Below are 27,659 nucleotides of genomic sequence, written 5' to 3'. Positions count from 1 at the left end.
GGCAATGGGGGTCAAGTGACTTGCCCAGGGTCACACAGCTGGGAAGTGTCTGAGGCCAGATTTGAACCTAGGACCTCCCGTCTCTAGGCCTGGCTCTCAATCCACTGAGCTACCCAGCTGCCCCCTTTAAATAATATTTTAATATAATTTTATATTTATATATAATTTAACATAAACATATAATTCCCTTATTTTGATATATAAATAAAATACATAGTTCCATATACATAATAATATTTATATAAATGGGCATTCAGGTGGCTCAGTGAATAGAGGGCCTGGTTTGAAGTTAAAAGGACTCAAATTAGCAATCTAACCTCAGATACTTCCTAACTTTGTGATTTCTAGGCAAGTCACTTAAATTCAGTTACCTAGTCCTTATTTGTCTTCAGTCTTAGAACTGATACTTGTATCAATTCTAAGACAGAAGATGAGATTTTAAAAAAGGTTACATATAAATTATAATTACAGGATCTCTCAGCTTATAAGCAACTCAAGGGCAGGGACTGCCTCTTGCCTGTCTTTGCGTCCCTAATACTAAGCAGAGTGCCTGGTACTTATTTGGTACATAATAAGTGTTTACTGACTGATTGGAAATAAGATGATCCCTTCCTACAATAAAACTTCATGAATTAACTTGAATACTTAGAACTCTCATTCATCACCCCTATGTCCAGCTAATTCTACACACATAGGACAGTGAGTACAAGAAAACTTGGAGATCTATCACTTAGCATTCCCCATAGAAGCCTAAACCCCACTGATTCCTATAAGTGATGGCAGACACTTCCAGCCTTTGGAAGGAAAGGGACAGTGGAATGAAGAGAGATCAAAGATACAGGCAGGATGAAAGTTGCACAAGTGTCTCTTACTACCTTCCAGAAGGGAAACGAGCATTTGGATTTAAAGGAAAAGGGACCTGGAAACCCAGATGGGGTCAGTTCTCTTTCCCTGGAGATAACGAGGATAGGGATGGGGTCTGAGCCAATTTAATCTACCATCCTCAGGTATTTTTGTAGCAGTGCAGTGGCAAAGAATCCATAATGAGAAGAATCAACACCAAGACATCAATACATAGAACTTATTCTAAGACAGAAGGTGAGGATTAAAAAAAAAATGCATCAAGGAAAAGGAATCAGTATTATCAGATGAGAAAAAATTTAATCAAGTGTCTAGCTTTCATGCAACATCAGCAAGAAACTGCAGAATAGTTCAAAAGGGAAAACTTTTTTTTTTAAATTACCATTGAATTAGGTTAGAAATCACAGTTTGAAATACAGAATAAAAATAAAACTGAATACATGATGAAGAATGACACCAAAAAAGTATAAGCTTATCAAACAGTGAATTTGGATCATGAGAAAGTACTGAGTGGAGGGAAATTTGGCAGAAAAGAAGCAACAGTGTTAAAGAACACACAAACTCTCCAAATAACTTAACCTTGAAGAAACAATGTTCTAACTTAAGGAACATTGATGTGTCCCAGAAGAATATGACAATCTTAAAAGACCCTAAATTCCACAACATAAGAACTAGTACAAGAAAATGGTCTACAACTTCTGAATTTAGACAGCACTCTTTGAGAGACTATTTAGATAATTACTAGAAGAAGAAAAAAAGACTGCTTCAAACTCTTAATTTCATGGGAGCATAGCAAGGGGATAATGTTATGTAGGCAGCTAGGCAACAGTTCTGGTCCAGGATTCAGGAAGTACCTGAGTTCAAATCCAGGCCTCACACATTTACTAGAAGCTGTATGACCCTAAGCAGGTTACTTAACCTTTATCTGCCTCAGTTTCTTCATTTATAAAATGAGGATAATAATATCAACTACTTTCCAGGGTTGTTGTAAGACTAAAGTGAGATAATGCTTGGCAAACCTCAATAGTTCTTTAAAAGCTTGCTCTATTGTATCAGAAAGAGAATGAGAGAATATGATAAAAATAATGTCTGAGTAAGTCTGAAAGGGAAGGAGTAGAAAGTTGAGAGATGTTTATCGTCCTAGGGAAAAAGAAAAAGAAAGGGAATGGAAAGAACTTCACTAAATGTTCACTAAAGAACATTCCAACATGATTTAAAAAAAAAAAAAGGTTTATGTTTTCAGCTGCAAGCAGAGACTTTATAAATGGGTTTCATCTGAGTGGAATTTTCACATTTTGAAACTACCTGCTTTGAAAATGGGTTATACCTCCCTGAATAGCATCCTGCCCGAGGAAAAGATATATATCAGTCCTCAAGGACAACCAGCCCCTCTAGTGTAGCGCAGGGCGGCAGACCAGAGATAGGATACCATGACTTTAGAATTGGAGATTCATTTTGTTGAGCAAGGGGGTGTGATTGGCCCTAATATGTGTGGCACAGGGTTACCAATATTACATAATAGTGCTTCCTTCTGACATGACTTTTCTCATTAATGTCAATTTCTAAAATCAAGACTTAAGAGAGAATGGGTAGATCTTATACATTATAAATGCCATAGTTATTGAAAAGAAGAATTTCAAACTTTTTCCTTTAGAAGCTTCATCCCCATGGAAGATGCAGAGAATATTCAGAAGGAACAAGTCAGGGTAATAGTCCATGAATCAGGAAATAAATTTGGAATAGTCAGGGAAGAGAGATGAGGAGAAAGCAAAGGAAAACCTTCTTGGAGATGAGTAGAGCAAAAAAAAAAAAAAAAGCAAGAATTTGAAGGGTAGTATGAGAGAAGATTTTTGAACTATTTCTTTAAATGGATAGGGAAATAGAAGGGAGAAATAAACAAGAAAAAATTGATTTAAATAAATTCCAAGAAATTAGGGTAGAGCAGGCAAATGAGTGTGGGAGTTTTGAGGAAAGGAACCTGTGGCAACAGGCTAGACAAGGGATGACACTCTAAAGAACAAAATGGGGAGGGACATTTAAATATTAAGGTTATATAATAAATAGTAGCACCCAATTTTTTTTCATCCCAAAAGCAGTAAAGAAACATGAGTAGTTTTTAGTGCTTTTTTGTTATTAGAGATAAAATTTTAGACAGTATTTTAGAAATATGAACTGAAAGTAGAATGGTTTGTTTTGGCAAATAGTGTGATCCTCTTTAAGTGGAGTCTGGAGGGGATTTCTGTTCAAGTAGGGATCTTAGGGGATCATCTCTGAAGGCCCCTTCCTTTCCTGAGATGCTGTGATTTTTTTTTGTTGTTGTTGTTGTTGTTACTGTTGATACAAAGAAAATAGTGACTCTCCCACAAGTGTTTCAAAATAAGCTCCCATGAACTTAGAGATAAAATGTTTTAGGAAACTACCAGAAGTTCCAAACTCTTTTGGTAGTAGCTAGAGAACTGTGATCAGAACACTAACATCCTCACTTATTGGAAACAGAAAAGATCCATTAAAAAAAAAGTTGTATGAAAATGTCATGAAGACACTTTCTTGAATAATATATATATATATATACACAAATGAATAATATACATACAAAACATTACTAATGATTTCTGTCTTTAAAGATAGCAATAGGATCTGGACCTATGATTTCATGTTGGTATGGAGAAACCCCTGGTGAGGAAATCCCCCCACCATTATAGGTTAGCATCTTCTGTGCAATTTATATTTCTTGAGTTGATTAGGAAAAATGTGTCTAATGTGGCTAGAACTAGATTAAAATATAATTGGAAATGTTTAAGGAAAATAAATAAAAACATAATACAGTACAGATAATGTTTAATTGTGTATGTGTCTCTGTGTGTGTGTCTGTGTATTTTAGACCCTTCTAAGGCAGAAGGCGGGATAAGGGTTAGGCAGTGGGAGTTAAGTGACTTGCCCAGGGTCACACAGCTGGGAAGTGTCTGAGGTCAGATTTGAACTCAGGACCTACCATCTCTGGGCCTGGCTCTCAATCCACTGAGCCACCTAGCTGCTTTCTATTTGTGTTTTTTTTTCTAAAGCAACATATGGCCCTCAGGAATCTGTTCTTGCTTTGAATTATGCACCACTGACTAGATCATTGAGATGTGAAGTCATTTGCCCTAAGTCATATAGCCCAGGTATGTCAGAGGTAAAATGTCTGTCTTTTTAGCTATGTAAACAGTGATTACTGCCTTTAAAATCTTTCTGAAAAATAATATGTATTATAAAAGTAGGGAATTCTATATTTGCCCTTCAGAGGACATGTTGTTGGTGAGTTTGAAACAGACCTTGGCTTTTTGAGACCTTTTTTGGGAGGGCACAGGTTGTCCTCAAAGTCTTAGTGCAGTTTTAAGTTAACATAAAATAGCTTTAAATTAACTATTAAAGCTTAAAACTGCACTAAGACTTTGAGCAGATATCCTGTTCAAATTCTTAACACTCCAAGTGGAGGATTCCCCCTTCCCCACTCTTTAAATTTCCATCATACTTACCTGTTGTTTTCAAGCTAAGGAAAGCTTTTTGTAACAAAATAAAACAATTAAGTAAATCTATCCTGTAAATTCATCTGAAAGTAATGGCACGTAATGCTCTACATCGATACCCTTCTCTTATCTCTTTTATTAAAAAAAAATTGAGAAATCTTTTTTCTTCCATGCCAAAAAAAGTTTCACTCTATACTCTTAATCATCTCTCTCAGAGAGAGCATCTTTCATCCTCAGTACTCTAGATTCATGAATAGTCACTGTTGTGATCATAGTTCTTACAGCTTTCAAAACCATTTGTTTTTACCATGTTGGTTTTATGTTTCTCTTGGTTCTTCTTGTTTTGTTCTTCATCCATTTATAAAAGCCTTCAAAATTGTTCATCTTTATCACATTGACATTATTGTATTTGATTGGTGATGACATTATCCAGTGGAATGGAAGGAGTTTGTGAGACATAAACATACTGCCAGAGGAGATAAATTTTTTCCCAATTAACAAACATATTTCTTATTCCCTAAGTCTGTACTTGGTACAAATTAAAAAGTTCTAAACAGTAGAAATAATAGGAATATTTTCATATGTTTTTATCTGATGCTCAGAAATCTTTCTCCTTAAACCTTTTTTTTTAAGTAATTGTCTTATTATCCTATGGAAAACAAAAGAGAACCTGGAAAAACAAAATTCTTTATAATCAATCATTGCATTTTTGATTTATGATTCCTTTTTTTCTCCCTGTCCCCTTTACCTTGCCACTCTTCTCTCTTCCTAATAAGCCTAGGAATTCCCCAAAGAAATTTTCTTCTATCCTTCTTTGATCAGTGGATCTTAGACCTCATGAGGGAAGGCACTCACTGCCCCAGTGCAGAGCACACACAACTCAATGACTCAGTGGCTAAAGCGCTGGGTTTAGAGTCAGAAAGACTTGCATTCAAATCTTGCTTGCTCCAAATCAGGTACTTAACACCTTTCCCTCAGCTTCCTCATCTATAAAATGAGGGAGTTAGCATGACCTCTCATTTCTCTTCCACCTTTAAATCTCTGGTCCTTTTATTTATGAAATATAGGGTGTCCCAACAGTCTTAGTACAATTGGAAACTATTAAACTTTGAAACAATTCAAGCTTTATTAAGACTTTTGGGGACACTATTCATTTATTAAAATAACCAAAGTTGGTTGCCCTATGAATACAGAAAGACATGAACAAGAATTATATTTGATGGGAAGATATAAGATGAAAAATTTACTTCTGGGAAGGATCATAGAAGTCAACCCCTTCATTTTATGGACAAAAATAAAATAACTTATCCCAGATCACATATGTAGTAAGTAGAGAATCAGTCCAGAATTGAGGGTTGAATCATGGTCTCCCTATTTTTTTTTACTTTTCCATTCATGAATATAGATCATTAATATACGTTTGGTATGCTCCACTGTATGGATGTAGAGTGTATCCTTAGTCCAGCTTCCTCATTAACCATTCCAAAGGACCCAGTTTATTTCTTCTCTGGCTTCTCCACCACAAATTCCCTCTTGCTTTCCCAGCCCTGGTGGCATCCAGATCTAGATCAGATTATTTCAGAGCCACATCCCAATTCCATTGGTTCTCATAGCTGCTTGATCTTCGAACTTGGCTCTAAGATTTTAGATGCTTTGGGAATACAATTCTAGCTCTTCTGGGAGGTAGAACTATAGATCAAATCTCTTGAGTGCCCTGAATCCCTGAATCATTTTTTTTCTAATCTTGAGCTTTTGAAGTTGTGGTCAGTGAGCTCATGTCAGACAGTGAGAGTATGTTATTGCGTTCTTTAAGGTACCTTACTCATATCTTTTTTGGTTAAGTTATTAGGACATTTTTAGAGTTGGGACTTTTTTTTTTTTTTTTTTTTTTGGCTAAAAATACCTATCCTTCCTAACTTGTTTATCATTTTGAAGGGTTCCCTCCTCCCCTTGCCCCAATTCCCATCAGTGTTTTGATGCCTTATTGGTTAAAGATCTGAATTTTAGTTCCATGTCTGCTTGAAACATAATGTGTGTCTGGGGCAAATCACTTTTTCTTTCTCTGTCCCATTTGTTCCTTATTGGATTAAACATCCTTTTAAGCCCTTTTCAGCTCTTATTTAATGAGTTTTATGAGCAAATGTCTCCAGTATGTGTGTATACACACATTCACACAGAAATTTTTATCTGTATTTATGTGTGTTTGTATATATGTATGTGAATACATACACATATATGCATGCAGTGGGACTTTACACGTATGTGTATTTATGACTCCTCTTTCACTTCTTTTCACATACATTTTTTTTTTAAAAATTCTCCTTAGTTTTGGAATCCTGTGAATTTTTTCTATCTAGCCCCATGTATAATATTTTGTCTCCCTTTGATTTTTGTAGCTCTTTAAAATTTGATGTTACCTGGTACTTATTAACAACCCCTTTTTTTAAAACCCTTATCTTTCTCCTTAGAATCAATACATGTATTGGTTCTAAGGCAGAAGAACAGTAAGGGCTAGGCAATGGGGGTTAAGTGACTTGCCCAGGGTCACACAACTAGGAAGTGTCTGAGACCAAATTTGAACCTAGGGCCTCCCATCTCTAGGCCTGGTTCTCAATCCACTGAGCTACCCAGCTGCCCCCCTACTAGCCATTTCTGATAGAAATCCAAGCACCCACTCTGTAATCTTGGGGGAAGGTGCTTATATGACTATAAAAGCTCCGATTCTCCTTTCCCCGCCCCCAACAGTTCATAACAAAACTAAAATCAGATTAGGCTTTGCCCGATGTCCCTTTTAGATGCATTAAATGTAATTTTTCCCCGACCTAAGACACTTGAGCTTTCTCTCCTCTTGAACATTTCTGTGTTAAAAGTTTTCAAAGCCAGCATTTGCGGCTGTTCTGAGCAGATACATGAAACCAAATGTAATATTTGAAGATGGGATTGCAAACATCAGCAATTTCTATATTCCTTTAAATCACTGCATAAAATACCAGGCAGTCCCCTCCCAGTCTCCCCTTCTCCCCCCTGCTGCAAGCTCATTGGAATAATGGACAGCATCAGTATTTTCCCTTTTGGAATCTCAGTAATTTGAAGTGTGAAATGTTTTGAGGGTAGTGTCTGTTTGCTAAACTACTTAGCAATTATAGACAGCTCTCATTGTAAGTCAAATTAACATGCAGTTTCAAGCAAACTGAATTGATCTACTGAGGAGTTAGGGTTTTTTGTTTTAAACTTGAAGCCTTCAAATTAAGAATTTTTCAAACTGGAATACTTTACCAAGCACTTCCTGATCAAAAGCGTGGTTATAATAACTCGCATTTCTATAGCACTTTAAGATTTCCAAAGTACTTTCCCTCAAGATAACCCTGCCAGGAGTGAAAGTTTTGAGTGTCTGCATTTTACAGATGAGGAAACTGAGGGATAAAGAGGTGAATGGCTTACTCTCATTAAATCTTCTCTGACAGCTTCCCTTCCCCCCAGCTGAAAATGTTCTTTCTTTTCCTTCTTCTAATTATCCTAGAGCACTTTCTTTCCATCATTCACCACTTTACATTGTACTCATCTGTGTTTGTATCATAAAATCCATTCCGTCCCCCCTCCCTTTTACCCCTAGAAGAAAGCAATTTCTTTTAAAGGTAGGAACAACATTTTTCTTTTTCTCTCTGTGTCCCCAGTGCCTCATACATAGTAGGCACTTTATAATTTTTTTTTTTTCTGGAATGAATGAATCTGGTAGAGACAGCCTCCTGTAGGAAGTAGAAAGAAAGCAAGAATTTATTAAACACTTAATATATGCGTGGAACTATGCTAAGCCTTATTTAGTAGAATAATAGACAACAGCCAAACATTTATTAAGCATAAGAACATTCTTTTCTAGAAACTAGAGGAGATGCAGAATTTAACTAAAACATGGGCCATAGAGCCCCATGGGGTGGCATCTGTTTTAGGACTAAAGTTAGAGGTTCATATTTCCCACTTATTACTAATGCTTTATGATTCTGGTTGTCACTTAAATTCTCTATATAGAATAGATCCAAAGAGAATGATCCATCTCAAAACCTGAATTGGTGATTAGATGAGAATTTATTTAATTATGTGAATTGAGATAGGTTGAACCTGTTACAAGTAAAAAGGGAGCTCTCATGTTCCATGCTTGCTTAAACTCTGAGCCCTAGGAAACAAGGAGCTTTTCTCTCTTAAAATGTGTTGTTAAGTCATTTTCTTGACAAAGATACTGGCTGTAAAACTGGGTTTCTTTTGCCCTAGCAATAACTCTACTAGATCTGTATCCCAAAAAGATAAAAAATAGGGGGGGGGGGGAAAGGACCTATTTGTAGCAGTTCTTTTTGTGGTAACAAAGGATTAAAAACCAAAGAGATGTCTGTCAACTGGGGAATGGCTGAATAAGTTGTGGTAGATGACTGCAGTGGAATACTATTGTGCCATAAGAAATGACAAACAGGATGATCACAAAAAACAAAATAAAACAAAACCGGAAACATTTATATGAAGTAGGGCAGTGAGGTAGCGCAATGGTTAGAGAGGACCTGAGTTCAAGGGTGACCTCAGATACTTCCTAGCTGTGTGACCCCCACCCCTCACCCCGCAAGTCACTTAACCCCAATTGCCTCGCCTTTCTGGTTCTTCCATTTTAGAATTGAGAGTAAGACAGAAAGTATGGGTTTTAAGGGGGCGTGGGGAATGACTTCTATAAAGTGAAGTGAGCAGAACATTGTACACAGTAATATTGTTCAGTGATTGACTGAATGACTCAAACATTATCAGCAATGCAGGGATCCAAGACAACTTCAAGAGGCTTATGAAGGCAAAAGCCATCAATCTCCCTAAGAGGAAGTGATAGATTCTGAATACAGATTGAAGCATACATTCACTTTTATTTCCTTTTGTGCGTTTTTTTCATGCATAAATGAAATGTTTCTTCTTTCACCACATGATCAATAAGGAAATATATTGCATGATAGCATATGTATAACTTGTATCATATTACCTTCTATTTCATGGTGGATTAGGAGGGAGAGAACATAGATTGCAAAATATTAGAAAATGATTATTTAAAATTATGTCTGCAAGTAATTGGAAAAATATAATTAAAACAAAAAAACCCAATAAAAAAACAAAGATAGTGGAGAGCTTAGTCTTCAGCTTATTTTATAGATGAGACACTGAGACAAACAGTTAAGTTAAGGCTTCTTCAGGATCACACAGCCTAGGAAGTGTCTGAGGCTGGCTCTGAACTCAGATCTTCCAGACTTCACTGTGACATCTAATTGTCCTCCCTGTCTATATGTAGACCATATTTAATAATAGCTGTCCAGAAGACAGGATTTGATTGGCTAAAATTAATTTTATAGCTAGCTTTGTATCAGTGCATCTGCTCTTTGGAGAGATAGATTTTTCACCTGTTAAGATTGAGAGGTAGTTAACTGAGTTACAAAATATGCCCTATTTGTAGGATTCTTTGAGCTTGTCTTTAAACAGTAGTTTTATTCGTTGGTTTGGGTTGGACCTAGATTTTACCTGTTTTGTAGAAACTTTTCCTGGCTTTGGCATCTCTGGGTCTCAGAGGCACTGAGACATTAAAAGTGATTTGCTCAGGATCCTAGTCTATTTTATTAACAGGCTCTGAATTCAGGGCTTTCTGGCTTCAAAGCCAGCTTTCTCCCCACTGTTTCTCAGTATAATTTATATTTTCAAACACCTTAATGACTCTTATCATGTAATCAAGGTGGACCCCATGCCACCTTGATGATGGCCATCCATCCAGACCTGCCCACCCCGAGCAGCTCATCCATGGCTTCTGGTAAGTGCCCCACGAGAGATTCCCCCACCATACTGGGAGTCTTCTTTCCTTTATTTTGATTTCACACCGCGATCCATGAAGTCTGGGGGCTCTCTGCCCCACATTCTCTCTAATCTCCACATGATCAATCCATCTTCTTTTTTCTTTACATATTTGTGGTTATTCCACCATCTGATTCTTCATGATCCCATTTGGGGTTTTCTTACCAAAGATACTAGAATGGTTTGCCATTTTCTTTTCCTGCTCATTTTACAGATGAGAAACCCAAGGCAAACAAGGTGCAGTGACTTGCCTAGGAACTCGAGGTCTTTCTGACTTTAGGCCCCGTGTTCTATCCATTGTGCCACCCAACTGCTTCCTTCGCATATTTATTGGATGCCATTCATTAATCTGATTGTTTCTTCCTTATTTGTCATGGGCACACCCACCCTTTGTCTCTCCTTACTCTCCATGTGATACCCATTTTCATCTCTTCATCTCCACTGCTTATACTGGGCCCTAGTGTGGTACGTGGCCCATAGGTATTTACTATATCCTTGTTGATTGACTGGCTGATTAAGCTGCTTCACTTCCACTTATCTGTGGTTTCTCTTGCAGTGGGCAAGATTCTTGCTAGGTAATGTGTCTTTTACCAAACTTGGTTGTAATAATGCCACACTTCCTGCTTTAATATGGGGCATAGGCTCCTTGTGACATATACTTTGTGGTATTTATTACTCATTTGGTGGCCTCATCAGTTTCCATGGATTTAGTGATCATTTCTGTGCAAAAGAGTCCTGAATCCGTATATCCAGCCCTATCCATTCTTCGGAGACTCAGTCCTGCTTCCTGATTTTGAATTGGATATCCCATCAGTATATCAAATGCAACATGTTAGAAACTCATTCTCTTTACCCCCTCCCCCTCTTCACCTTGCCCTGTGTCTGGCAAGGACATTACCGTCCTTCTAGTCAAAATCCAAGCTTTGAGCGTTGAACCACAGTGTTATCCTTGACTCCTCACCTTTTGTCATTAAGCACCTACTGTGTGCCAGGCATTGTGCTAAGCTCTGGGGATACCAGCCCAGCCCTCAAGGAGCTTACAATCCAATAAGGGAACATTAAAAAGAAAAAAAGGAAGAGCAAAAGGAAGCAGAAAAGCTGAAGTGAGAGGAGGGAGGTTTTATTTCTACCTCCACCATCTTTTTCTTCGCCATTATTACTCATTCAAGCATCCTCCTACTTCATTCAGGCCAGCATCCCTTCTGGCCAGGACAACTGCAGAAGCCTCTTAAGTGATCTCTCTTCATTCCACCTGCCAGTTGTTTTTCTAAAGCAGGAGTTTGTCCCTATCATCCTCCTTATTTAACTAACTAGAGTTGCTCCCCTTTATCATTGTGGTTAGCCTTTCTTTAGGATTATATAAAAACCTTTCATTTAGGATTAAATAAAGACCTAGCCTCAGCCCACCTTCCCAACCTCATTAGTCATTGCACTCTTCCCTCCCACCACGGTGGCCTTTTTGCTGTTCCTCACACCTGGCACTCTTCTTCTTTCTCTCTGTGTTTACCAGTCATCTCTTGTGTCTGGAATGTACTCCCTTCCTAGCTCTGCTTCTTGCAATCCTTGATTTTCTTCAAGATCAAATTAGAGCACTGCTTTCTACTGAGAACAGAGTATTCCCCACTGTCTACCCTCCAGACCCACCAGCTGCTAGTATCTTAACCTCCTAGATTATCACCTATCTTGGTTTTGTTTTTGTTTTTATTTTGTGTAAATCTGTCCTGTGTTGTCTGCACATTAGAATGGAAGCTTCTTTAGGGAAAGGATTGTTTGACTTTAGAATTTGTCCCCTTCAGATTATTTTTTTGGGGGGGGGCGGCTTAATTCTTGTAAAATGATTCTTTCATTGCTATGTGAAGGTCACAGAGCTGAGGCTAGGTCTTGGCTAGCTGGCTAGCCTCTTAGGGTGCTAAATGCAGTTAGTAGACCTGAGGTACACTCTTAGTTTTCAGAAAGCCATCATTTCATTAGTAGGGGTAATCTTTCCATGCCTCAGTAGACCATCTTCATGAATTACAGTGACCAAAAAAACCAAAATGTTAGTTTATGAACAACTTTCTTATGATCGAGTTACTCAGACTTCACTAGAATGATCCTTGTATAATAGATAGGCTGTTTCTCGACAGAGCTTGTACCTAAAGCCTTTCCAGCTTGGTGGGACTTAAAAAAAACCTGAGTTCTATTTAAAGGTTCTGGCCATGAAGAACCCAGCATTTACCTTCATGCCACAATGAGGCATCAGAAGAGGTCCTGAACATTAATTTTATACATGTGCATGATTTAATGCCAGGAAAATCCCCTGGCATGCTGCATGGTATTTACTTTGTGGTGCCAGTGGCTAGAATTGGACTTAGACTCAGAGAGCCCAGGGTTCAAATCTGGCCTCAGATACTAGCTTTATGACTCTTCAAGTCATTCAACTTTTGCTTGCCTCAGTTTCTTCATCTGTAAGATAAGCATAATAATAGCACCTACCTCCCTGGTTGTTGTGGATGTGAGTTGATAGATTGCTTTAAAAACCTTTATGTGCTATATAAATATTAATTCTTAATATTATAAGTCAGATTGCATGTAAAGGTCCAAATCCTGTAATGGACAGAATTGTGTGATGTAAGGGCGGGTCAGGTATGGGAAAGCAGAGCTAGAATTTTCAAATTTCTATCATTTTATACAAGCGTCACAGTTTGGGCAATAGTTATATTGTCTTTATGGTCTTTGGTGGTGGTTTTTTTGTTTTGTTTTTCAATGTTTTAAACAGGCTCTCTGTTTAAAAAGGTCTTTACTATTCACTCAGACTTCTTCATGAGAGAAGGCTGGTAATTTTAGCCTGTGGTTCACCCAGTATTTGGAAAGTATGATCATGGCCCCCTAAAAGGTTCAAGTTTTGAAAATTAATGCATGAATTGGAAGTTTCCAAACAGATATGGCCACACATACGTCAAATCAAAAGCTGTTGTGTTCTTAAATAACACAATACAAAATAAGCCAAAAAGGACCCAAAGAATCATGCTGGGAAATTTAATGTTTAAAATAGAAACAATTAACTTACCTTGGTGATGTGATTGTAGTTAGGCTTGTTTGGGGATAACAGATGTCTCTCATAAGCATTGATGTGTTCCTCTGGGGTCATACTGAAAGGGTTGAACAATGATGGTAATAATGATGATGATGGTGATGACAAATTGCATTTCTATAATTCTTTACTGTTTACAAATGTTGGAAATAGGTAAATCATTATTATGGAGGTGGCTGGGTGGTACAGTGAATACAGTGCTGACTTTGGAGCCTGAAAGGCCCAAAATCAAATCTAGGGTCAGAAATTTACCAGCTGGCTGACCCTGGGACAGGTCATTTAACCTATCTGCCTCAATTTCCTCAGTTGTAAAATGGGTATGATAATAGCCCCTACCTCCTAGGGTTTGTTTTGAGGATCAAATAATATTTGTAAAACACTTTGAAAACTTTGAAGTGCTTCATAAATATTTGCTATCATCATTATCTTCATTGTCAATTATGAGTCTCATCTTAGAGATAAGGAAACCAGAGACTCAGAAAGGTTGGGAGAGTTACCCTGGTCATGGAGTAAGTGCCTAAACGACTGAACCCCTCCAGCTCAGGTTTTCCGAGTTCCAAGGCCATTTCTCTTTCCATTACTTCATATTACCCAATCACTCCATATAAAGTGTCACCAATGTCTTGGGGGTGGTTTTTAGTTATAGTAGCTTAAAACTGTACCACGTCTTTGGAGATATCCTCTATTTAACCAAAGAGTTTGATTCCCCCCCAAAAATTAACAACCACCCTTATAAAGTAGTTGATGTTCATTCATGAACAGGAATTTTGATGAGCTTCTTGAGAGGTTATGTTATGTGTTCTGTGAAGTCATGTTTGAAGCACAACTTCTAAAGGATCAAAATGATACAGTTAGAGATTTTTTTTAAACATGGTACATCAGGTCTTTCTTGTGTATGGTTTCTCAGATTTCATCTGCTTGATTTTTATAAGTTTTTGTGTTCTTTATAAGTATTCTAAGACAAATGTTAAGCTTACTACAATCATTCTTTAAATGGAGTGAATTCTCTGGCTAAAGTACTTGGGGGAAGAGCAAAGGTTATGTAATTTAATGTGTTTTTTTTTCCTTGCTAAATCAGTAAATATTTACAAATGACCTTATCTGAATACCTTGGGTACATTGGGTCACTTGGAAGCGTGCAGTTAATGCGGTGCCCACCCTACAGGGCTGCTGCCAGGTTTCCAGAATTTGAGAGGAGGGGAAAAAAAATCCTTTTTCAAATTGCTCACACAAATTTCTCAGTCAGTAATTCATGTTGAACTTGAAAGCAAATCGCTGGGCTCTGATAAAACAGTTGAGAAAAATCTACATTTTTAGATTGGCCTCTGAAGATACAATTCTTAAGGGCACATTGCCGTGTTCTAAAGAATAAATATTGAATTTTGACTTGGGCTTAAACAGACTGCCTATGTTCTTCTGTTTGTTAGGGACGGGTAATTCCAAAGGCTGTTGGTTAAGGAATCTGAATTACACTCCCAGCTGAAACTTTTGTTCTCTTAAGAGCAAACTGAAGAAAACAAACTGATTAATTTCTTTTGTAGTGAAATGGTACCGATGTCATGTGGCTGAAGGAATAAATCCTTTCATTTTAAAAAGCCAAAAAAGTAGTTGCTAGGATGATCTAGCCTATTTCTTTTTGTTCTGTTGAAGTATATCACCTTTAACTTACTTTCAAAGAGGATATATTGGTCTTCAAAGTTGCTAATGAACTCTAGCAAAGCCCCTTGGTGTTTTCTTTTAGTGGTATTTTACAGTGATATTATTGTAACAATATAATGTGGTAGCAGTAACTTTTCATTTTCCATAGTGAGTGTTAAATAACAAATTCTGATGGAGTAATGCTGTCAAACAGTCAACAAATAAAAAAGCTGATGCCATTTCAAATAAATGCTGCTCTGACTACATAAACTCGAGCCAATTTACCATTTCTCTTTCAATTCTCTTTGCAGAGTATTGGAAAAGGATCCTTGTGGTGTATAGACCCAGAATATAGACAAAATCTAATACAGGCCTTGAAAAAGACACCCTATCACCCATATTCTCATGTGTTTAATACACCTCCCACCTCTCCTCAGGCATATCAAAGGTAAGAAAAACAAACTTTAAAAAATATATATTATAATTTGCTGCCTACTGTTAATTACTTTTTCTTTTCAAAAGCTACTATAATAGTTAAAATACTGTGGATTTTTTTAAAAGTATAATTGAAGATAAGCAAAGTAGCTAGTAAAGTTCAGTTATTGGTCATTTCTACTGTTTATTGAATAAATCTTACCCCTCTCGTCTCTTCTGGAATGGAGGCAGGTTTATCCAAATAGCAGCTGCATAAATGGTGAAACAAATCTTTCCCACGTAGCAAAACTTACTTGAAAATAAGTACCTTACACAACTGGTTTATCAGATTTTGTTAGGTTGAAAGAACAGGACTGAGAAAAGAAGGTGAATTCAGCTTAATTTAGCCTGGTCATAGTTTCTCCATTATGAACTACAAGACTTAATGCTATTGTCCTTAAATCCAGTCTCCATGTTAACCGTAGTCTTGAGAGATAATTTTGTTGTGGTTACTCTGTGTACATTTGTCTCTTCAAGGTGAACAGAGAGAACAATGCAGGGTTTTATTTTCTTTCTCCTTTCTCACAAATCTATTTGTTATGGGGCTATGAGACCATGGAAATCATTTTTTGAAAAGATATCCTTTGAAAGGAGAAGAACCCAGACTTTTTTTTTAAAGTACCAAATTAACAGTTTTGAAAAACAGTGCAATTTTTTAAAAAAGCATCATTCTAAAAAATGGCATTTGGATTTGAGGTGCCTTTTTGTTTTCTCTGTCTACTGAAATGTTGGTATCAAAGCTATACAATTAAGACAAATGACCTTTTTTTGGTTACTTTATGGCAGTCATGAACTGTGTAGATTAATAAGTCAATTTTCAGTAATTGATTTTTACAGTGTACTCTTTTACCAAATTCTTTCACAAGTATAATACTCTGTAAGAAGGGAGCACAAAGTGAGCTTTTCAAATAACATTAATGAAGTTCTTGGGCATCTCAGTTGAGAAGCATTCCATCACATGCCTAGACAATCAATCTTTAGCAGGAGACTGGGAGGAACAGCTGGGCTTTCGGGGAAGACTGCTGTACGTCTGCCCTTGCTAGACGATTAGCGTGATGGTAACCATAGTAACTAGAGCGTATCCATAGCAACACATAGCTGAGACAGGTGCAGTTGCATCACAAGACTGTTTGTTGCCTGGCAAAAGGACAGGCCATTAGTACTCAGCTATACGCTGTTGCCTTGGTAACAAATAACCCTACATAGCAACTACAGTTGGCTTGAAGGGTAAAAAAAAATGTTGTACCTGCTTTTGTCTGTTTTCATAAAAATCAGCGGAAGCACACCTTATAGGAAATGACAAGTTAAGGTTATTGGAATCTTCGGGTTGACTCCAGGCTGTCGGTGTACATCTTTCCTCCTCTTACCACTCTCTACATCCGCCCCCCAACCCCCACTATCTTTCCCCAGTTTACCCCTGAGAGGCGGTTACCATTCTGTCTGCTCCTAGAAAGTTATTAGGAACATAAGAATTGCCACACAGGGTTAGAGCCACGGTCCATTTAGCCCAGGATTCTGTTGCCAACAGCGGCCCCAAGGGGAACTCAGTAATTATTCAATAAATTGAAAGATTATGGTGCAGCTCTGGGATTGCAAGAGCAGAGCAGATATTTAGATGAGTCTCTCTCTAAGCTGGTATAAGCCTAATGGCTTTATTTGATCATTAATGTACTTGTAAACTCTGGAAATAGCACGTAATGGGCTAAATTTTTTAGGGAGCCATTGTTGTTCTGGGCATAATATGAGCATAAAATACTTGGATAAAGGAAAGTTTGTGTAATAAGAAAATAAAATTTGAAAGATAACTTCTGAGTCACTTCTCACCTAGGCCAGTTGAGGAGGAGCTTTCTCTTCTACTCTCTTCCATTTTAAAAACAAACCAAAAGAACAAGAAGCGTCTACATGCAAGAACTCAAGAGGATACCCGGGAAGGCTCATGTGATAGAAGAAAGAAAGCAGTAGATTTGGAATCAAAAGTCCTGTATTCAAATCCTAACTTCGGGAGCCCTCGCTTTAATATTTTAGCTTCTGCACATTATGGCATATGGGATGTAAAGGATTTGACAAACATTGTAAAAGATCATAAAATCAGTGGCGTACAATTTTATATAGTTGACACAAGAAGTTCAGAGCTCACTTCTAAGTCCCCGAGTAGCATCCTGATGGACTGTGTGTGGGTCTCAAGTGGGTTATTCATTATTCATAGCGAGGAGGGAAAAGACCCTTTGAGATGACAGTCACTTGGGGAAAACACCAGCATGGCTTCCTTAACTATGTAATTTAACTCATACATTCCTCTTAGCAGCTGTGGCAAGGAGTCAGAAAGTGCTTTTGAAGATGATAACTAGGAGGTTGGTGAAGGTGTGGACTGTACTCAGTGGGGTACTCTCATTGGCTGCTACTTTGCAGGTGCATCTGGCAGGTTGTTCTTTGGACCCAGGCACAGGTGGCCAAGCCATCAAGTGAAAAGAGAAGCCCTATGGAAAACTCCCCTAGAATCAGTTCTGGTCCATCATCACCCACCTCTTTATATTCTCACAGGCACGGAATACATAGCTGCCTCTTGAAAACCCCGTCTTCTTTCAGAGTCCAACTCTGATCCCATCTCTCCTGCACAGATCTCTTCCAAGAAGCCCCTAATGGTTAAATGTTGTCTCCAACTTTAATTTTCTTGGTTCTATAGCAGGGGTTCTTCTCTTGTATTCTGGATGCCATTGACAGTCTGGTGAAGTTTATGGACTCCTCAGAATGAGGTTTTTAGATGCATAAAATAAAATACTAAGATGACCCAGGAAAACAGTTACATTTCCAAATGTTAAAAACAAGTTCACAGACCTCCCGTTGAAAACATCTTATTAGAGCACATGCTGTTTTACGTCCTTTCCTAGTGGAGCGTAAGTTCCTTGAGGACAAGGGACTGTTCCATTTATGCCTTACATGTGCTTGATAAATCTTGTATTGAATTTTTAGATCAGACAGTGTTGCTAAAAATGTGATTGAAGTATTCCAGTTCTGTTTTCTTCATACTCTTTCTAGGGCACATAATAATGTTTTTCTGTGCTTGCTAATTTTGAGAGCACACGTGCTAATTTTTAAAAATGAAAATGTGATGCTAAGTGACATAAAGCCTTTCTCAAATAAGGCATTTTGCTGTTCAAAATGTGAGTAATTATTCTTAGAAATTCAAGCAGACAGATTTTCAAAAATCTTAAACACCAAAATAATTATTGGTTAATTGAAAGCAAAATTACTATATCTTGTTGCCAGTGCTTGTCTTGTCTTAATGTCTGTCTCTATAGTTGTAAAATACATTTTGAGAAGATTATTTCAGTGGGACTGACTCAGTTACTTTCTAATCACTGTTAAAAATAAATTTGGGATGGTTTAGAGTAGAGGTTATCAGCTGAGTCTTGTTTTAATTTCAAAGTCTTGAGATTGTCCTCATTTTAAAAATAATAATACTGAAGCTCATCTATAGGCTTCCAGTGTTCTGATCTTCTGACTCCAGCTGGTTAAACCCAGTCATCTTGCCTAAAGGAGCATGAACTTTTGCCAAGAAGAGAACAGAGGTTTAGAATGATAGAATCTCAATCTGGAAAAGACCTGGAGAAACAAAATGGTGTGCCAGAGTATCTGATCTATGCAAAGGCATCTCCTTCCTTGCAAAGTTCTTATGTCATTATTTTGTGGTGGTTTTTTTTTTTTTGTTTGTTTGTTTGTTTGTTTTTGGTGTTAGTTGTTTTAAAATCAATGATTCACACACACATTCCAAGCATTTAGTGATAGGTTTAAATCTCTTTAAAGGTCTGGTTTTATCATTGCCTTTGTTGATTGCCTCTATGTATTACATCATTGTGCTAGTTTGTAACTTTTCCTAAGATTGAAGTTGATAGACAGGTGTGTGTGTGTGTGTGTGTGTGTGTGTGTGTGTGTGTGTGTGTGTGTGTGTGTGTGTGTGTGTGTGTGTGTCCCCTTAGCTGTAATCACCCTAATACAAGTCTTTTGGTTTTTCAGTCTCATGAGCTGAGTAAATCCAGATGGTTAGATAAGTTCAAGCTTTGAGCATTCGGATACTGGTGAAATCGTTCTGTCTTCGGCTTATAGTTGGACTCCTGCATGACCATTTACATCTGGAAGGAATATCGTGTTTGCAGCTTTCTGTGACCTATTGTATGGGAAGGGATGAAAGTAGAGAGAGGAATGTGTTCTGACTTGAGGCCTCCAGATGCATTTCACAGAGTGGGTTTGCCAGTCTTACCCTATTTTGAGGATCATTCTTTATCACCGAATTCCTAGCAATATCTTCATCTTAATTTCATGTTACAGTCAGTGTGGTATGATGGAAAAACACTGAAGGACTCAGTCGTCAGAAGGTCTGGTTCAACTCATAGCTCTGTCATTTTCTTAGTTATGTGACTCAGCCTCAGTTTCTTCCTCTTTAAAAGACTTAACACTAATCGTCGCACTACATGCCTTACTGGGTGTTGGGAGTCAGGATTAAATGAGATCCTGTACATGAAGTGCTTTTCTACCAGTAAAACATTTTCATACATTGTTATAGCAATAAATGATAGAGAACCAGTCTTGGCAGCAGAAATCCGTGGAGGCCCACCACTCCTGACACATGCTCTCTGGGTAAACCTAGTCAAATCACTCAAATCTCTTAGTGATTGAGGTCAGTGGTTCTCAGACTTTTTCATCCCTTTACTCTTAAACATTACTGAGCACTACTTTGTTCATTTGGTTTGTATCCATTGGCATTTACTGTATTAGAAATGAAAATGGTTACAATTTAAAAATATTTATTAATTTTCTTAAAATAACTGTAATAAACCCATTATGTTAACATAACTAACATTTTAAAGAAAAAATAACCACATTTTCCAAAACAAAATTTAGTGGGAAGACTGGTATTTTTAATATTTTATAAATTTTATAAATCACAGTCTACTTTTGTACTACATTGTTTTGGTTGACATATATAAAGGGCCAACACCAAAATAACACCCAGGATAGAGTGCTGGGCTTAGATTTATGAAGACCTATCTTCCTGAGGTAAAATCTAGTTTCAGATATTTATTAGCTGTGTGCCCTATGGCATTAATTTAATCCAGTTTACCTCCATTTCCTCACCTGTAAACTGAGCTGAAGAAGGAAATGACAAACCACTCTAATATCTTTGCCAAGAAAACTCCAAAAGTGGGCATGAAGAGTCATGAAAATGATTAAACAACCATTATTATCATGAGTAGTACTAATACTAATTGTAGTAATAATATTGTGAGTGTATGAAAGTTATTGTAGTAGTAGTAGTAGTAGTAGTAGTAGTAGTAGTAGTAGTAGTAGTAGTAGTAGTAATGATAATAATATTGTGAATAAATGAAAGTCCTGTACTAGTTGTAGTAGTAATCATGTGAGCAAATCAAAGCTTTGTAGTAGTAGTAATAATAATATTGTGAGTAAATGAAAGTCCTATACTAGTAGTAGTAGTAATATTGTGAGTAAATGAAAGTCTTGTACTACTACTAGTAGTAATAATGTGAATAAATCAAAGTCATGTACTAGTAGTAGTAGTAATATTATGAGTAAATGAAAGTACTTTAGTAAGTAGTAGTAATATTGTGAATAAATGGAAATCTTGTACTACTATTAGTATAATAATGTGAATAAATGAAAGTTCTGTACTAGTAGTAGTAGTAGTAATATTGTGAGTAAATGAAAGTATTTTAGTAGTAGTAATATTGTGAGTAAATGGAAGTCTTGTACTACTATTAGTAGTAATAATGTGAATAAATGAAAGTCTTGTACTAGTAGTAGTAGTAGTAGTAGTAGTAGTAGTAGTAGCAGTAGTAGTAGTAGTAGTAGTAGCAGTAGTAGTAGTAGTAGTAGTAGTAGTAGTAGTAGTAGTAGTAGTTGTAATATTGTGAGTAAATGAAAGTCTTCTAGTAGTAATGTTGTGAGCAAATGAAGTCTTGTAGTAGTAGTAATGTTGTGAGTAGATGCAAGTCCTCTAGTAGTGGTGGTGGTGGTGGTGGTGGTGGTGCTAATGGTGCTAATGCTAATAGCGGTACCAGTAGTATTCCCAGTGTTGAGATGACCCAGTAGCCTGAGGGGATTGGCCTGTAAACAGCAAGACCAGAGACTAGCAGGGTCCCTGGGTGATGCACAGGCACGAATTCCAGGCATTCTGGGCAGTTTCAGACAGGATTTGGCTGGGGAGAAGGCCAGCCCTTGCACTCTGACTAAACCTCTGGTGTAAAGTGGGCTCTCGTTGCCCTGCTCTGTGTGTCCAGGCACAGCCCCTGAGCGTGAGTAGTCGTGGCAGGAAAGAAGGAAGGCTGCTCAGTGAAGAGGGCTGATGTTCTTTTTTTCACCCCCCTTAGTCGAGGCGCTGTAACATTTTTAGAAATAATCATTTCCTGATTCCTCATATAGCTCAATATTCTGGAGCAGGTTCTATTTAAAGTGATTTCTGTAGGATCCCCAGAACTAAGAAAAGACTTGGATGTACGGAGTCTTTTTTTTTTTTTTTTTTTTTTTTTAATATGTGGCTGCTGTTATCTTCTACTAACCGAAAGCTTGTTTCAAGGAAGCTTGAAGCTTCTTGGCACAGTGACAAGAGTGCGTGAGGACATACCAGGGATCTGGGTTTGAATCCCACCTCCCCCCACTTTTTTACCGGAGGGATGAAGGGCCAAGTCACTGACTTGACCTCTCTTGGGCCTCTCTTGGGCCTCATCTTCCTTATCTATAAAGGGAAAGGGGTTGGACCAGATGACTTCAGAGATCTCCTCCAGCTGGCAATCTGTGATCCTGTGATTCTCATAAAGTAGGAGTTGCCAAACTTTTTTTTTTTTTTCTCTCTCAGGCCCCTTTCACCTGCTAAAAAATTACTAAAGACCTCAAAGAGCTTGTGTTTATTTGGGTTATTTCTATTGATCATATCAGAAATGAAAATGAATAAAATATTTATCAGTTCATTAAAAATAATAAACCCATGTTAGCATAAACAACATTTTGTGAAAAGTAATTATACTTTCCAAAAGAAAAACAGTTTAATGAGAACAGTGGCACTGTTTTACATGATTTTTTACATGATTTCTTACTGTCTGGCTTAATAGAATATAGCTGGATTTTCCTATCTGCTTCTGCATTCAGTCTGTGGCACTGTGTTATTTTGGTTGAAGTATATAAAGAAAATCTGGCCTTAAACAAATATTGTTGGAAAAAGGAACAGCATTTTAAGAGGCAAATGACTCTCGGTATTATTATGAAAATAGTTTTGGCCTCATGGAACCTATGAAAAGATTTCAGGGATTCCCAGGAGTCCATGGAACAGACCACACTTTGAGAAGCATTTATTTATTTTACAAGCCCTAACCTTGCATCTTAAACTCTATACTTTATATTGATTCAGCGCAAAAGAACTGTAGGGTTAGGCAGTGGGCAGTGACTTGCCCGTCTAGGAAGAATCTTAAGGACAGAATTGAACCCAGAACTTCCTGTCTCTGGGCCTGGCTGTCAATCCACTGAGCCAACTACCTCAAGCATACTTCTAACTGCAGAGTATTCAGGTACTGTTATTTTTGTTGTTGTTATTATTTAGGTGTTAAGCTGTGGCTCACAAAAGTTCTTCTATGAATCATAGTTTTTACAATTTCCATTTCACTATACTTTTTAAAATAGCTTTTAATAATATTGTTCATTTTAAATAATACTTTCTGAATCACAACACCCTCTTTTCATGAGAGAAAGAATGGACAAATGAAAATTATTTAAGAAAACGTTAATATATAGGGGCCTTGGAGAAGGAAATGGAAAACCATTCCAGCATCTTTGCCATGGAAACTCCAAATGGGGTCATAAAGAATCAAACACAACTGAACCCCAAGAACAAATGAATGAGCCATCACACTACTTAAGAACTGGGGATACAAATGTGAAACCAAAGATAGTAATTCCTGCCAGGAATGCATGTGCATCTGTGTGTAAATATTTATATGATCTATGTACAAATACACATATATTTGTATAGTTGTGTGTATATATGTATGTATGTGTATAATATATGTGTGTATGTATACATACAACCAACAGTATAATCTTTGGGTCAGAGTTCTTAGGCCCACTATATGTCTTTCTATTACCATTTGAGTTGCGTGTAATTTCTTTATTTTATTTTATTTTTTTAACATTTATTAATATTTATTTTTTAGAAAAGTTAACACGGTTACATAATTCATGCTCTTACTTTCCCCTTCACCCCTAGGCTCCCCCCTAACCCCCACCCCCCATGGCTGATTCGTATTTCCACTGGTTTTAACAAGTTGCTTATAATTTTAACAAATAGGAATATATAAATTAAATTGAATATTTCTGTGTTCTAAGAAGCAATTTGATGAATACAGAGATGTATGGGAAGACTTAAGTGAACTGATGCAAAAGTAAAGTAAGCAGAACTGGAAAAAATATATACACATTGACTACCCCAATAAAAATGGAAAGAACTTCAGTAACCAGTGAAACCTGAATGTTGTGAAATTCCAGTGACCAAGCTTTTCCCCAAAAACAGATGTGAGGCAGGGCTTCCCTGCCTCTACTTCTCTACTTCCCTGCAGATGTTGGTGATGCCTGGTGTGGAACATTGCAAGTGTTATCAAGTTTTCAGTATGTCACTGGTTGTACTGAACTGTTTCTTCTTTTTTTCATTTGCTCTGAGAAAATGGTGATATAAAAATAAAAAAGTACTAATAAAATTTTATTTAAAAAATTAGTGATTTCCCTGCCATTAGAAGTATTTTATTAGAGTCTGAATGAGTTCACTTGTCAAAAGTCTTATAGAAAGGATAGTTTCCTGTATTTGGGGATGGGGTATGGAAAGTCTTCAAGTTCCCTTCCAATTTTAAAAGTATGATTCTAATTTGAATACTCTTACAATTTTATGTTTTGATTTTGAATTATACAGAATTTATGATGTAATTGGTTCACTTTTACATTTTAGCTTCTTGTCCCATTCTCAATAGGATAATTTTTTTGTTCAGTTTCCAATTCTTTGTGACCACATTTGGGGTTTATTGGCAAAAATACTAGTGACTTGCCCAGGGTCACATAGCTGAGGCTATATTTGAACTCGATGCCTTTGCACTCATTGCCACTTAACAGTTTTTTCAGTAGGGTAATAGAGAAGGATAATTAAGTCTATTCTGCATGGTCTCAGAAGGAAGAAGAGGATCCAGTGGAAGGAAGTTATGGGGGGTGGTGGGGGGAATGACTCAACCTTAGGCGGTACTTAGCAACAATCCTTGCTGTCCTTAAAGGGAATACTCATCGCTGTTCATCTTCAAGCAGAGGCTAGAGAACTACCCCATAGGGACACTGTAGAGAGGATTTGTATTTCAGGTAGAGATTGAATGGGATGACCACTGAGATCCTTTACAAGTCTGAATTTTGCTCACCTTAATTCCTATTTTGGTGCCATACATTTAGTGGATTTCCAGCAAATGAATTTACTTATTGCTACCATGTTTGCCTGAAAATGAGCCAAATAAATTAATTTGCAAGTAAGAGTATTAGTGATACTTCTCTGCTGGAATTCTAGTTTCCATGGTGGTGGAAACAGTGTATGTGTACAAAGAAAATATCAAAAGCATATTTTCATCTTCTGTACAGCACTTGGCACCTAATAGACACTTAATAAATTCTTGTCGATTATTTGTGTACTTTGTTTTAAGGTTAGGAATTTGTGGGCAATCACATTTGTCATTTTGCCATTTGTATTCTCTCTCTTTTTTTCTGTTACATGCTGTCATCTGTTCAATGAAATGTCCATAGATGAATATCTGTAAAGAAATGTTGAAATTTAAAATTGTACACGTGCACAAAACTGTTTCCATGCTACCATGATATTTATACAACATATAGCTACCATATGGAAAATCTTAGTGGATGGAGATTCTACCACAAAAAAAGATTGCTTTTATGGAAAACCTTTGGGTCAGTTAGGTGACTCAAGAGCAGGGGTCAGCAACGTATGGCTCTCGAGCCGTATCTGGCTCTTTTGAGGGCCAGATATGGCTCTTTCTGCAGGAGCCATAAAGCCAATTTTTTTTTCAGGTACTGTTACAGAAGCGAGCACTGCGAGCACTGTACGGCTCTCACGAAATTACATTTTAAAAAATGTGGCGTTTATGGCTCTCACGGCCAAAAAGGTTGCTGACCCCTGCTCAAGAGGATAGAGGGCCAGGTGTAGAGACCGGAGGACCTGGGTTCAAATGTATCCTCAGATACTTCCTAGCTGTGTGACCCTGGGCAAGTCACTTAACCCCCATTGCCTAGCCCTTCCCTAAGCTCTTCTGTCTTAGAATTTGATAGTAGGATAGAAGGTATGGGGAGAGGGAGAGGGGAGAGAATAACCATGTAACACAAACTGAACTAAGCCCAAGGAATGCAGAAATAAAAGGCAAAGTTGTGCCTGTGCTTAGTAACTATGTTCTGTTGGGGGAGACAAGAAGTCCATGTTGTGAGTATATACAAGCCAAATTCAAGGTTGTTGAGGAGGGAGGATAGAAGAGGGTCATGGTAGAAGGTGGTGGTGCTTGAGTCCTGTCTTCAAGGGAGGGAGAGCTCCTCTGAAAGGGAGGAGATGGAGACAAGCATCCTGTGGGAGGGAACACCAAGGCCTATTTTGGGGGTTGGACTGTAGAATGAAGGAAGGATCATCTCATGTGCTGGGAAGACAGCTAGCAGCTACGTTTTGAAAGATGCTAAAAACCAAAGAGAAGATTTTATGTTTTATCTTAGAAATATAGCGAGCTGCTGGAGTTGGAGCAGGGGGGAGATGTGGTCTAGCCTGAAGGAAAATTCTTTTAAAACCTGAAATATCCATTTTCAAAGAAATAATATATAATTGTATACATTATTTGCATTTTTTGCTTGTTCACAGGAAGCACTCGGTAAATGTTTGTTTAATTGAAGAATTCAAAATCCATTGTATCATTTTATAGTGGACCTTAGAGGAAGTGTATAATAGGGCTTTGCGGGGCAAATTGAATAGCACGGTGGATAGAGGAGTGCTGATCCTGCAGACAGGAAGACTCGTCTTTCTGAGTTCAAATATGGCTTCAGACACATCCTAGCTTGGTGAAGCTGGGCAAACCTCTTCATCTCATTTGTCTTGGTTTCCTCGCCTATAAAATGAACTGGAAAAAGAAATGATAAACCACTATCACTGCCAAGGAAACCCCAAATGGGGTCACAAAGACAGGACAGAAGATGACTGAACCACTACAGTAATACAACTTTTGTGCCAACTACGGTGTGCCTTAAACTAGTTGTATGACCATAGCCAAGTTGCTGCTTCTTTCCAGGGGTTAGTTAAGGTAATTGATCTCTTTTTGTCTTTTTCACTCTAAAATTATAAATTAACTTAGATGCTCTAGTATTGTAGAGGGAAAGAACATAACATTTGGACTCAGAAGACCTGGCTTGGAGCCCCATATTTGTAGTCACGGTAATATTTATACCATCTACTCCACGGAATTCTGAGTAGGAAAACATTTTTCTGTGTTTGTAGCTTATGTGAACTTAGGGTCACTCGTCTGTAAAAATGGGGATAGTAATGTTTGTCCTGCTGATTTCATAGGGTTATCTATGGGAAAGTGCACTTTAAGGTCTAGAGTTCTGTATAATTGTGAGCTCGTGGTATTCATGATTCAAATTTTCAAACAATGTATTCCAAGACTGAAAACAGAGCTGTGTTGCTTCTGAGTTGAATCATCTCATTTGGTCAAAGAACAACTGGACTGGTGGGTAGCCAAATGTCTTGAATGATTTAATTGTACTTTGTCTTACATATACTTTTTACTTTGTGAAAAATGTTGTTTGGCGTGTACAGTTCTTAGAAGAAAACATGAAACTTTCCGTTGCTGATATTCTTCTGAGGATAAACACTAAGATTTTTTTTTCCCTCTCAGCAAATGAATTTGACCAAAGCTTACATATTCAGAAAATTTAGAGGAAAAAAATCAAATTTCTTGCTTTTATTTAAAAAAAAAAAAAAAAAAGGAAAACCATCATTTTAGCTTACCATTTATCACTCCTTGTTTCTAGTTGGTTCTCTAGAGCAATTTAATGAGCCACTAAAAATACATAATGGCTCCTCCAGTTATTTGGGGCTTTCAGATATTGATGATCTTTGTGAAAATGGCTTATTTGTGTGCAGACTCAGCAAATACTTTTATTTCAGC

General features: G+C 37.4%; 1 protein-coding gene across 1 annotated transcript in view; it reads left to right on the top strand.

The window, feature by feature from the left end:
• The window catches only part of FOXN3 (forkhead box N3), a 313,833-nt gene that overhangs the window by 77,458 nt on the left and 208,716 nt on the right, over positions 1-27,659 (top strand). The window contains exon 3 of the mRNA XM_044664996.1: positions 15,252-15,388. Coding sequence (XP_044520931.1) covers positions 15,252-15,388 — 137 coding nt within the window. The remainder of the gene's footprint in view (positions 1-15,251; positions 15,389-27,659) is intronic.

The sequence above is a fragment of the Gracilinanus agilis genome, chromosome 2 (assembly GCF_016433145.1).
Source record: "Gracilinanus agilis isolate LMUSP501 chromosome 2, AgileGrace, whole genome shotgun sequence".
Lineage (NCBI taxonomy): Eukaryota > Metazoa > Chordata > Mammalia > Didelphimorphia > Didelphidae > Gracilinanus > Gracilinanus agilis.
Note: the sequence above shows the minus strand (reverse complement) of the source record. Positions and strands in the feature narration are given on the sequence as shown.